This window comes from Akebia trifoliata, chromosome 11 (genome assembly GCF_017979445.1).
Source record: "Akebia trifoliata isolate Shusen 1 chromosome 11, ASM1797944v1, whole genome shotgun sequence".
NCBI lineage: Eukaryota > Viridiplantae > Streptophyta > Magnoliopsida > Ranunculales > Lardizabalaceae > Akebia > Akebia trifoliata.
Genome location: NC_141385.1, coordinates 10,484,617 through 10,498,413, shown reverse-complemented (window position 1 = coordinate 10,498,413; position 13,797 = coordinate 10,484,617). Strand labels below are relative to the sequence as shown.

The 13,797-nt window shown below is 34.8% G+C and overlaps 1 protein-coding gene across 2 annotated transcripts; it reads left to right on the top strand.

The window, feature by feature from the left end:
* Positions 1–7,340: 7,340 nt before the first annotated feature.
* Positions 7,341–13,247, top strand: LOC147390869 (transcription factor LHW-like). 2 transcript variants are annotated; one of them, XM_086460116.1, is made up of 10 exons: positions 7,341–8,236; positions 9,001–9,090; positions 9,283–9,391; positions 9,684–9,725; positions 9,834–9,893; positions 10,234–11,769; positions 11,859–11,960; positions 12,071–12,214; positions 12,309–12,434; positions 12,606–13,247. In XM_086460116.1, the coding sequence occupies exons 1-10, from the start codon at positions 8,142–8,144 to the stop codon at positions 12,747–12,749; spliced, it is 2,448 nt and encodes an 815-aa protein (XP_086316242.1). In that variant the 5' UTR covers positions 7,341–8,141; the 3' UTR covers positions 12,750–13,247. The 2 variants fall into 2 exon arrangements, with proteins under 2 accessions (XP_086316242.1, XP_086316241.1); XM_086460115.1 differs by having other exon boundaries at positions 12,558–13,247.
* The last annotated feature ends 550 nt before the right edge of the window (positions 13,248–13,797 follow it).

The window sequence follows — 13,797 nt, the reverse complement described above, 5'->3', positions numbered from 1 at the left end:
CTTAGAATTTGGTTTAACGAATTACGTGTTGAGTCATCTCAAAATCCAACCTATTCAAGTTGACTTAGAAAAGTTTCGAGTGGACCCGCGAGTAATAAAACTATGATTATTACTAACAATTGACAAACACTAATGAAAGTGAATGGTCCCTTTGTTGTTTATGAGTGGGGTTTAGATGGAAAGATTTGGAGGAAGAGATGATTATGAGTTGCATGGCCAACAAAATTTTGGAAAACCAAAAAGGGAAAGGAGCCAAAAGAGTTTTAAAGAAAGAAAGAAAAAAAAAAAAGTTCTTTAGGAGAAGTCAAGATTCTCACTAGGAGATTGTTCCACATAAATGGGGGTTGGACCCATATCTCATGGGGTCCTCTAGTTGTCTACTAACATCCCTTCCATCTATTATGGTGAATGATGTTTGTTTCCTAGTCTTTAAATTTTGGTGCTCTTGGGTTCCCTTCATGTGTAGAGAAATCAATGGGTTGGGTTCGGATTAAATTAGTGCTTAAGTTGATATCCATTCCATACAAAATTTATTTAATACTAATCTTGTCTGAACAATTATTTTAAATTTTGGAGTTAGATCCAATAAGAAATCAATTTGGATCCTTGTCACATCGGATCTTTATCTGAATCAAATCCTTAACCCAAACTCATAATTTTTTAATTAAAATAAACTGGATATTGGATTGAATTGTGATAATCTAACTACCCCACGTGCCATACTCAATCGACTCTCCCGACATGACAAATTCGAAATTGTAGATTTATATGTCTTGAGATACCAAATCGTACTTTCCCTTAAAAATGTGTATCCCGAGGGAATCATGTATTCCAAGACGTACAGCTCTATGGTTCTTGAACTTGTCGCGACAGGAGAATTGATTGAGTGTGCCATGTGGGATAGTCAGATTATCTCGACTCTATTGGTTTTGATTTACTGATAGTTCTATTAAAGAAATAAAGTGATAATACATTTGGCTCGCGGGATTTGAATCCATGCTTCCAGTATCATCATCCAAAGACTTTACCAATTAAACTAGCTTGGTAATACAAACTTAAAAAATTAAGAGTCTTCAAAAAAAATCTTTGATAATAAAAATTTAAAAAGATCTAAAAAAATGAAAATGGTGTAAATCATTAAATTGTGAAAAAAAACATTTTTAATTAATTATGTGAAAACATCTTCTTAGGATATTATTATAAAAGGGTTTTGTTAATATGTGCCGCCAGAGGTTACAGTGCAATAACTACACTTTAGGAATAAGCATCTGAAAGTATTTTGGTAAAAACAAATATTTTCAAAGGCACATAATCATAAATCTTTTTTTTCGGGATACACAAAGAAAAAGATTTACAATTTTGTGAATTTGCCACATCAGCTACGTATAGATCGTATATGTGTCAAAACGTCGCTTTATCATTAATCAATTAAAATACATGCCCCAACTTTTTAAAATCAAATGTAAAAAGAAAATGATTGTGATCATCATGTGATTAGATAGATATTCCATAATCCATAGGGTTACATTCTTGGTGGGTCCACATTCCGGTGCTTCCCTTTAGATGATCAACATCCCTTAACTCACAATCTTAGCCGTTTGATCTATCGACTCGAATTAAAATTCCAAAGAAAAGGTCTAGTACTCCTATGGATTGAGGCCTCGAGTGGAGGCAATGACAGAAGTCGGTATCAGATTTTGATCCCTACAAACCCTACAACCTGATCACGTTCTGCCACGTTTCACTTCCCAATGTCTGCATCAACCCCGGAATATTCTCTACCTTATCTCCTCTCTAGCCGCCACATTCTTCATCACCAACCGTTTACTTTCGCTTCTTTCCTTCCACTAACCTAAGCCTAGTTCATTTGGATTACTAGGTGGACAATGGTTTGTGCCCATTGGTTCGGGTTGCTATCAATTGGGTCCATTAGCCTATTTTCCGATTAGCCTCCAAAAAAAAAAATACGGGTTTGGGCCATGATCTTATCCAACAAAGTTGGTTTGGGCTCATTATTCCCAAGTCCATTAAATGTGGACTTTTTTTAGGCTTTAGTAGCCCCTCGACCTGACCCTACCCAACCGGCGACAACGTATATAATGTAATCTAACTTTAAGAGAGTGATTTTTCTTTTTCTTTTTTTGTCAGGTCAATTGCAATGAATTTTTTTATTTGTCACTATTATTTATCGCAATAACTCACAAATTCTTATAGATTTTGAAAATTCTTGTCGAAGAAGTACTTCCATTGTAAATCCATCGATATCAATTATTGAGATTTTATACGTATCTGGTAACACACATCTCCCAAAGATAAATTGGATCACGTGTTTTTTTCATAGGTCATTCTTCATGAGTTTTTGGAACCTAGTCCATTAGAAAATGCTTAAAGAAAGGGTCAAATTCCAATGACTCATGCGAAAACACATTGTTTAGATCGTGTAAGATGAAATCCAATGGTCGATTAATACTTATCCCAACAACACAAATCTTGGAGCTACTTATCCCAAGGATAAATCCCAATCATTGGATTTTGCACTTAAAAGGTTGGGATCATGTCTTTTTTCCAAAATGAATTTTTCACGAGTCATTAGAACTTGATACTAAAGTAAAGGGTCGAGTTCCAATGACTCATGAGAAAATACATTGTCTAGATCGTGTAAAAAAAGAAATCCAACGGCCGAGATTTATAGGTAACCCAATAACATAAATCTCGAAAATACTTATCCGATGATAAATCTCAATCGTTGGATTTTGCATTTAAATGGTTGGAATTTTATCATTGATTTACCCTATTACATGTTGGGAAACTTCTGTGGGGTCCGAATGTGCAACCATTGAAACTGATCCACATCCCTAAGAATGTGGGATACACCTTATGTTATAAAAAAAATGATCAATAAAAATGTATACTTTCCCAATATATATATATATGACAATATGCATGAGAACTACTACTATATGTAGGTATACTCACACGATGTACCCATCAAATCAATACAAAAGAGTAGAGAAATTTACAAGACATGAAAATCAATCAGATTCTGATTTTGGATTGTTATGATCAAATTGTAAAAATTGTTTTCTACGATCTAAAATGTCATTTTGTTATACTATTTTTAAAAACTGATATCAAAATCTCATTTTGTTGGTCCTATTTCTATCGTTATGATATGAAATATCATGTACTTAAAGCGTAGAAAAGACGTTATAGTACTAAAAGACAATAAATTAATTTCAAATTTGCAAGATTTTTTTTTCTTTTTGCTTCTATTTGAAACGATTCCGAATGCTGATTATTAGAGATTCATTTTCGTAATTTGAATGAAATGTAAGCTTGGATTTTAGAATCCCAAACAAACGCTCCCCAAGAGATGAATGAATTATTGGGCCCAAGATGGGTCTAAAAATTTGGGAGTGGGGGACCGGAATCGGAACTGGACAATATTTTCGAATTCCCAAACATACCCATTGGATTGAGACTTTTTAAATTCAATGCATGCCGTACTAATAATTACAAGGAAAACTATAGGGTGATTTAGGCACACCCCTCCATATTTTGATTAATATTTAAGATACCCTCCTATGTTTACAAACTAATAACATGCCTCACTTGACCTCGATTTTTCTTTTCGTCTAATATTAAATGACCTAATTCCCCTCATTTTCAACCTCTACATAAAAAAACCTTTAATTTCTTCTCCCAAATCCATCTTCTTCAAGCTATTTAACTATAATGATAAATTACATTTAATCTATTTGATCTTTATTTCCAATCAATCATTTTTCAATCTTGCTTTAACCCGAATTTTATGGTTTTTAAATTACTTAAAAAAATCCTACCATGTCTTGAGATTTAAGGTTAAAGTTGATAATCTTAAGATGGAGGATGACAAAAATCCATGGATTTTAGCTACACGTCGAAGATCAGGGTATTAAAGTCGTTTTATAATAATCAACTAAAAACGACTGAGGTCAAGGAAGGCATATCATTAGTTTGAAAACATATATAGGGGTATCCTAAATATTCTCCAAAATGTGGAGGGGTATTTCTAAAACATTCCCAACTCTAGTCCACCTATGTGAAATCTCGAGGAACATTGAGCCGTCTTGATATTGGAGATGTGGGTACGCCGGGTTTGACAGCAAAACTGACCAATTATGAAAGGAGATATTCTAAAATTTGTGGAATTATGTCATGGTCTGCTGGGTGTACGAATGTGACGTGAGATTTTGTTTTGTCGTGATTTTGAATCCGTACGAGATAATCAAAATATTAAAGGAAACTCCATTTGAAAATAATAATTTCTTTTTTTTCTTTTTTAGTTAGGTTACAATGGTATTTTATTTTTGTCAACTTATTCAAGCTTATATATTTTAGCTATTAAGAAATTATTTAAAATATATAATTTGACTTAATCAAGTAAAAATATGCTAAAACTAATACAAGAATAAAAAGAATATTGATATATATTTTTTTTATTTTAATAAAAGTTTTCTCGTCTGCATTATTTTTTTTTTATTATAAAAGAATAATACCCAAACCATCATACCAAATCCAAATTTTTGTGAACCAATCTGGTCATTGAATTGGACGATCAAAAATTTCATTTTACCAACAATTCTTGTGAGGTACTAAGTATTTCTTGAACTACTAAGTTCAGATTTATCATATCTTCAAAGATTTCATTTTTGGAAAGATTTTTTGAGGATTGGTATCGAGTAATTCGTATCAACATTGGTCATATCAACGCATCCGTGAAGATTATATTGCAATAAAGATATTGGATTTGAAAATAATGACCAATAACTTTTCGATCAATAAGATTCCGGTGTAGTTAGAAAAATAGGTCCCAAGATTTCATCATCTTTCTAAATGGTTGCATGTTTGTATGGAATTCATTTTCCAAGGAATATGAATTCCTTGGAAAATGATCAGGGGAAAATGAATTCAACCGTTTGATGGCAATTTTGAAAATGTAATTAAAAAAAAACACTAGAAAAGAGATAGTTTATTATTCTTAGAGTGGGTTAATCTTGAGAGAGTAATATTCTCCTGGGGATTGGCACGAGGGCCATTTTTTACCCAAGGGTGAAAATTTGCTATGAAAGGAAACATGAATCTCTAAAAAAAAAATATAAAGATATTTCTGAAAATTGTATTATATATATATATATATATATATATATATATATATATATATTGATAACTGAGTATCCCTATAGACAATAGGTCGGGCCTGTATTTGGGCTTTGCTCAATTCATAAACCATGGTCTTATCCAAAGACTAGTCCTAGGGCATGTGCAACACCCATACAACATCCACATCAGGTAAGTGAGGGTGCGCCCTCATAGGTGGCTCCTGAGGAATTAATTCTCATATTGGGTATCAAACTCACAACTTACAAGCATTAACTGTTTATTGATCCGAAATTTCCATTATAATAAATTGTAAGTTTTTTAACCAAGAAAATTAATAGAAATGTTTGTAAACATTTTAGAGAGATTTTTGAAGTAGTATTGTTTTTATCATACAATTAAATTGTATATTGTAAATTATGACATTTTTAAAATAAAAATAAAAATAAAAATAAGATTACTTCTTAGGAGATACAAAAAGATGAGAATTTGGACAAACATTATTTGGTTGCAAATTACTATGATAATATTGTAATTTTTTTTTTATATTTGATAATGGGGCGTACTTACGTTTGATTAAAGGTACTCTGAATGTGCCAGGACTGGAACCAAGGCATACGAGACCATCCCCTGGGGACGTGCAACACCCGCACGTCACACACACCAGGTAAGTGAGAGAACGCCCTCGCGGGTGGCCTTGAGGAAATATTGCTCATATTGGGCATCGAACACACAACCTACGGACTCTCACCACTTATTTGATTTGAAATTGCCATCGAGACACCCTTTTGGGGTTATAATCTTAGGCAACAAAAAAATGATAAAAATGTGCTTTTTATGATTTATTACTTGACCTAAATAATAATATTATTTTGAGTTAATAATGCAAAAAATAATTAGAGTAATAATCCAATAGTCAATTTGCTTAATGTATAATATAAATTGTAAAATTAAGCTCATGCCTCATCTTAAACTCCTATTAGTCTTGAATGGACCAAGTCTGAGTAGGTGTATATGAACTCTGGTACAATTCAATTGCTTATAAATTTTGTTTATTATTTTGGAATCAAGGTATTCAAGTCTCTAAGAACACCCAAAAACCCTCAGGCCACGTGAAATCCTCTCCCCCCACAAGCACAAGTAATTTTTGGGAAAAATTCCTAAGAGTAGCTCCCAAGGAGGGATTCAAACTCACGGTCATTGCTTCTTGAGATGTGGTCTTGGTCATCTCACCAATCCCTTAGAAGGGATAACGTTTTAAATGACCCGGTCCAAGGTTGAATAATTCAAATCATGATGAACATTAGGAAAGAGAAATCTATTCCAACAGTATTATTTAAATACAAAAATTAAACTAAAATGATCACTAACGTTATGTTTCGATTGAGAGTAATAGAGAGAAGAGAAAATAAATGAGTTTCTCTCTATTTCTCTTGTTTGGATTGTTAAGTGGGGTGAGAAAAAAAAAAATAGAATTTGAGAGAAGATGAGAGAAAAAAATACGAATTTTCTTTCTCTCAAAAAATAAAGAGAAGACAAGAGAAACGGAGAGAAATCCTTTTAAACTATTTTATAATTCTATCTCTGCCTTAGATCTTTTTTACGATATTTTAAAGTTTCGAAGTTATCCTAAATTATCTCCATCTCCAATCAATCCAAACATGATGGAGAGAAACTGAATTTCTCTTCCCTCAATCCAAACATAACATAAATAAATAATATATAATTTTCAAAATTAAATCATCTTTTTCTCCCTCTACATACTCAACATGGACCACCACTTATATGTTGAAAATTTTCTTTATTGATTATTAACAATCAAAATATAAATATTTATTTTCTTTAAACTTTTTTATTTCTTCCAAATTCTAAGACATGGAAATTTCCAGTGATACGAGATTTCACGTTTCAAATTCCAAGGCCACTTGCTATAGCCGGTAAAACAGGTAAGGAAGTAACCGGGACAGCGGGAAATTCTTTGCAAAAGATTTTTACCTGTAAATAGCGAAGATCGTTCTTCCCTACATATCGGACTGTATCAGATTTCCTCTCTCACTCTAAAAATCGGATTTCGGCTCCTCGAAACCACTTTTTTCTCTCTATCTCTTAACCGCCAACGTTGCCGCAAAAGCTGCTGGTTTTAAATTCCAGAATCTTTTATTTTCTTATAAAAACGACTTTTTGTTGTTGTTGTTTTGGTTCAGCTTAAGACCATCAAACGTTAGTTTTTACTGTTAGAGTGAATCAAAACCGCTTGTTTTTTATTGTTGCAGAAAACCACTTTTGTTTTTCTCAGTAAAGCTGCTGAAGTGTCGCAAAACCACTTTTCTTACAGTACAAAACCGGCTTTGTTGTTGTTATTGTTGTTGCTTCGATTGTAGAAACTGCTTTTCAGTACTGTTGTTAGAATCTCTGAAAACGTCTTGTTTGCTTTGCAGTTTTGTTGAAACTTGAAATTCTCCATTTGTTTCTTAAACTTAAAACCAGCTGTGGAAAACTGCCATTGTTAAGCTCTAACTCGTAAACCTCCTTCATAGCTGAAACATCTCTCAATCGCTATCTCAGCTTCGTAAAACCGCTTTTTGTTCGAATCTGGTTTCGAAAACGTCTTTTGTGTACTAATGCTTGCTTCGATAACCGGTTTTTTGATTCCTTTGGATCTGAAAAACTATTGTTGGTGTCTGTCAACGATGAGAAGAACCGTGGATATAGAAATCTAGCTTTGATTTCTGCTGTTTTTTTGTTCTATATCAAATAGAGATCGATTTCGATTGTTTCAGAGTTGCTCTGGAAGATCTTTAGTTCTGATTTCGTTTCGACCTCAAGATTCGTTCATGGAAAGAGATATTTTGCTTCAGATTGAGGAACTTGCGATGATACGACACAGAGATCTCCGAAAGACACAGGCGGGAAGAGGATCGTGTCGGGGAAGCTAGTAACTTTTGTTTTTAATCTAAAAGTTATTGATTTTGGCTTCAATTTGTGAGATTTGTGGAGACAAGATGGTTTCACAGCTTAACGAGACGCTTAAGAATCTCTGTTGTAATAATGGATGGTCTTATGGAGTCTTCTGGCGCGTCAATCGCAGAAATTCCATGTAATCTTAGCTGCATTTGCGTACTTACATCTTTAGGTTCTTTAAAAAAAAAAAAAAAAAGCGATCTTTGTGTTTCTTACTTTATTTTTTCTTTTCAATTTTTTGTGGCTTATCTGATTTTGATTTCCTTTCAAGTTGTTTGCTGTGTTTTTGGCTTGTTTACGGTCTCACGTTTGTTTCAAGATTTGGTTTTTCTCCTTCGTTGTTTTAATTTATTTTTTGGATTTTTGTTTTTTTCTGCAAAAAACGTCTGTCTTCTTTGTTGTTGTTTTCTGTGCTCTGTTTTTAGTAACAATGGCTTCTTCTGGTAGGTTGATTTTATTGATGGCTTGGGTATCTTTATTTTTTAGTTTGTTTTTGGTTCAATTGGTTTGCAATTTCAGGGAGAAATTGTTCTTTCAGCAATTTCTCAAAATTTGGGGGTTAATGTGAATGTTTCTTTCCCCAAAATTTCTGCTTTTTATTTTTTTAATATATATATATATATATAAAGATTTAGTAACACTTTTATCTGAGTGCAGACACTGCTATCCATTGTCCTAGCCTTATTAGCGTGTTTAAATCACAAATTGTATGAGATTATTGCCTGTTTGTTTGGCTAATTTAGAAAAATTCCATCTTTCCAATTATGTTGTGGCCTCTTTTTTAGCAATTGAAGTCTTTATCTTAGTAATTGATAACTTGATTTGAGGAATTATAATGTTTGGTAACTGTTTGTTTTTGTATCTTTGGCTTATATTTGCAATTGTTGTTGTGCAAATCAGGTTGTTGACCTTGGAAGATGCCTACTTTGAGGACCAAATCAGGATTCTTATTGACAAGATGCTTCAACCTACCCATATGGTTGGAGAAGGGTATGCCCAATGACATATTTTTTTCGATTATTTTGGGGTCCTTAGCTTTGATTTCAATTTTTTTCCTTTTTCATATATTAAAACCATAAATTCACATTCATCTATGTAATCGTGCTTGTTTTATATATGTTAATTAGGAACATAAAAGCATAAAGGAGCAATTTGACATGGCTAATTTATTTTTTCTTTTAGAATCATTGGGCGAGCTGCTTTTACTGGGAAGCACCGATGGATGATCTCAGATCATTACTGTGGAGAATGGAGTCCTATGGGGTCTGTTAACGATCAAGAAGTTTTTCAGGTATTGCTGGATGTTTGATTCAGAGCTCATGTATCAATCTTCTTAATAAGGCTCAACCCATGTTTAGATGATCTTTAAAAATTGAATTTTGTTTTTTTTCTTCTTCTGATTGATTTCTCCTTATGAAACAATGGGAGTTTGTCCATTATTACACATCATATTATGCAAGTTTTAAAGAAATATCATTTTTATATTTTATTTTCTATTTATTCCCCGACAAGTTATTTACCTTTATTTAAACGTATAGGCTCATTTCTGTACACTTATTCAAGCATCTCCTGCCTTGTCACAGGATTATTCTGAGTTTCACCAACAATTTTCATCTGGAATGAAGGTAAGTATTTGTTTCTTTGTTATCTGTGCATCATTGAATTATGTCGAATCTTAGCTTGAGTATAATGGATTTATGATAGATTCTCAGTCTTTTTCCTCTATTTTGCAGACAATTGCAGTAATTTCTGTGGCACCCCGAGGAGTAATTCAGTTTGGATCCACCCATAAGGTTGGTACTAATGGAGCTCAGTTTAATTACATTTACACTCTCGCATTAAACAAAACACCCTGAAAGTTAATCTAAGCTCACTTATGATCGTAATTTAGTATGATATTTAAGCGATATCATTTATATTATTAGTGAATATCGTTTATCAGGGCATCTTTTTCATTTTGCCAACCAAGTGAAATATTGTTGTTCTATTTTAGTGTTACCCAAAATTACTGTATGTTTAATTACTTACGAAGGTTTTTTATTCTGTATTATAGTTCAAATATGACCAAAACTATCAAATTAAAAGCTTGAGTCCATTATAACATTGGCTAGAGCTTACTGTTGATTGTAACAGATTCTGGAGAGGTTGGACTTTGTGGATCATATTAGAAGTTTATTCCAACAGTTGGAAAGTGAGGGTCAGATACTCCCATCGAGAAATGCACGATTGGCTTCTAACAGTGAAATATATGATCCAAGTGGGATAGTTGCCTCGGTAATTTCTTCTGGAGACTCATATTCTAATTATGGGAAGAAACCCTTGAATGATGGATGCGGCAAAGACTTGATGGGAACATCCCAATCTTCAACGGTTCTTCATCAGTCTTCCCCTTTCACACTGGGGTTCCAAGAAGGCAACATGTCATCCTTGATGAGTAACTCATCATTTCACCTTAAAAACCAATTTCAGACGGCCGGTGCAAAAGCTCAAGTCATATTATCGACACCTAATCCGCAGTTTTATAGCCAAGATTACACCCTTAGTTCGCTTGAACAAGAAATGTTATCTGGAATGGCGATGCAGGAGTCTCCAAATACATTTTCTGCAAACGTACACACTCCTGTATCTTGCAGAAACAAAATTCAGAATTCTCAAAAGGATGCCACCTTAACTTCATTATATGGCACAAATGCATTAATTGATACTGTATCTAGCACAACCTTACATGAGATTAACAAGCCTACTGGATTACTTGATACTGTATCTACAACGGGTCTTTCTAAATCAAACCCCATAAATAATATGTCCCCATGGATTGCTCAATCATTTGAGCAGGGCAATAATGAATTTGAAGTGCCATCGAATGAAAATCTGACACAAACCCTTGGAGTAGCCTCCACATCATCTGGATTGGTTGGAGATGTTTTTAACGGCATCCCTATAAATCAAGCGGACACTTCTGTACAGAATTCGATAACAGATACCATAAATTTGCTTGGTTTAGGTTATGATTGGAAAGAGGACTCCTTCAATCTTCCCACGCAACAATCTGTCGGTGATGATTTGTTTGATGGCTTGGGATTGGATTTCGGGCAGATCCAAGGAGGTGAGTGTTGGGATGATATTATTAGTCGCCCAAGTTTGAGTACTGGTACTTCAGAATGCGTCTCAGAGTTGGATGTTGGTTCCATGGCGGGTCCCTCGAGAGGGTTCTTGACAGAGTTTGGGTTTGAAAAGCTATGGGACGGTATTGTTGGTAATGGTAACTCACATACTAAACCCAATTTAGAGGATCAATTGTCCACGACTACAATAACAAGAATGGGAGATGCCTCGGTCTACAGTAGCCAAGCTCAATTTACAGGTCGTTCTTGCATAGAGGGGATTATGAATGATTTGCTGCTTGAAAGTAAACCACTGAAGACGACTTTTCACATAAATCAGAAAGAGCCTTCCTTGAAATCCCGGATAGGTTCATGGGTTAATGACAGTTACAGCATCAATAATGGGAGTGATGTGAACAAACAGACCAAGAAGCCTGAAGAACCATTGAAGGCCACTAAGAAAAGAGCTCGGCCTGGAGAAAGTACCCGGCCAAGACCAAAAGACCGTCAGCAAATCCAAGACCGTGTGAAAGAGTTGCGGGAGATTGTGCCTAATGGTGCAAAGGTATGTACGTACATGGTTACATCAAAATCTTGATCCGTTGAGTCTTGTTTTGATTATTGTGTGAAATGCTGATTTTTTTTAATTAACAGAGTAGCATCGACGCGTTGTTGCACCGCACCGTCAAATACTTGCTCTTCTTGCAAAGTGTGATTAAGTATGCGGACAAACTTAAACGAGCTGACGAGCCTAAGGTAACCCATTTCATCATTTTATTGTCTTTTATTTACCTTAAAAAATTAAGTGAGTTTTTTAGAAGTTAATATTGAATCTAATTTAAGTGTTAAATTTGTGTCCTTGTCAGTTGATCGGTGATGAGAGTGGCGTGGTTCTAAAAGACAACTCGAGTGGGGGTGGTGCTACATGGGCATTTGAAGTTGGGGGTCAAACCATGGTTTTCCCTATTATAGTTGAGGATCTCAACCCACCTGGCCAAATGCTTATAGAGGTAAACCTGTACTTTGTTGTCAATAGTAATGATTACAAGCTCAGATCAACTTTCATCACCTAACACATCCCTTCAATTCTTGTTTATGTAACAGTTGCTTTGTGAAGATAACGGATTCTTTCTTGAGATAGCGGACACAATTCGGGGGTTTGGTTTGACTATCTTGAAGGGAGTAATGAAAATTCGAGGCGATAAAATATGGGGACGCTTCATCGTTGAGGTAAAAATTAAGAAAAAAATAAATAAATCCAAACATAATACTGATGAAGACTTGCGTCTTTGTTTTATTTCTTTGATTCTCAAAAAAAAAAAAAAAAAAAAAACAATTGTACAATTGTTGCAGGCAAACAGCGATATAACCAGAATGGATATATTTCTTTCCTTAATTCAGCTTCTACAACAAATGGCAAAGAGTGGGATTGGTTCCAGTACTCATCCCAGTAAGGATGTAGTTGATGGTGGGGTTCCACAGTTTATGAATTACCAGCAGTCTCCAATACAACTTCCAATTGAATTGGCAAATCAACTGCATTGATCACTGACATGTCATACTTTGGTAACCGCCTGGAGCAGTCGCCCTGTTGTGCGATTGCAATGACTGGCATTCTGAAAATGACGTTAAAGAGCATCCACCATGCTTTTTGATTGATGATGATGTGTGTATGGCAAGCAGATCAGCATGAATGATGGAAACATGTGGTGGAGATGACCAGATGGTGATGTAAATATGTTGTGGGCTTTGGGGGGGAAGGAGTGGACATGTGGAAGGGATGGAGGATTGTGATTTGGGTTTTGTGGAGATTAATTAGGGTTCATATCTCATTATATACATGGAGAAAAGAGGAGAGGAAATATACAAGGAAGATTTGGAGTTAGTTGGGTTTATTTTTTTAGTTTGCTTCATTTCATAACCTTTCTATACCTAGACTTAGATGAAGTTAGAACCAGTTAGTTTACAGGCTGACCTTTGATTTGTTTCTTGGCCTCTTTTGAGTTGTATTTTTCTTGATAATAAAAATTGAATTCTCAGGTCCCTCTTTCTTTGCATTTCTTCCTTACTTCTCAGGGCATTTTCAATGAGTATTACTGTACCACTCACAAGTAATCAAGACATCTAATATATATTATCCTAGTGCAGCCTTGTTACATTGGAGGCCGAGTCCATCCTTATAAGTAGCGTGGCTCAGATGATTTTTATGGGAGGATTTAGACATCCCGTACCTCTCAGACTGGTGTGCCTTGCTCTGGACCCGCTCCATGAGCATAGACCGGGTCATTCTATGTCACGTGCTGTTGCAACACAATATGGGAGACATTCCACACTGACACACTGAAAGACCTGATAACATCAGTGCTCCATATGTGTCATGTGAACCCCGAGTTGCCTTGAGACATTTAGACTTCAGCCAAGAACACTGCTATAGGCGTGGGAAAGTCCTCAACACGGTTTTATATTCGGGTTTCCTTTAGTTGGGCTGCTACCACCAGGGTGGCTCACATTCCCTCCATTGTCTAACATACAGAATCGTGATATTCTCTCGCATTCTTTTTGTTGCTTATGTAGATAAGGTAACATGCATGGC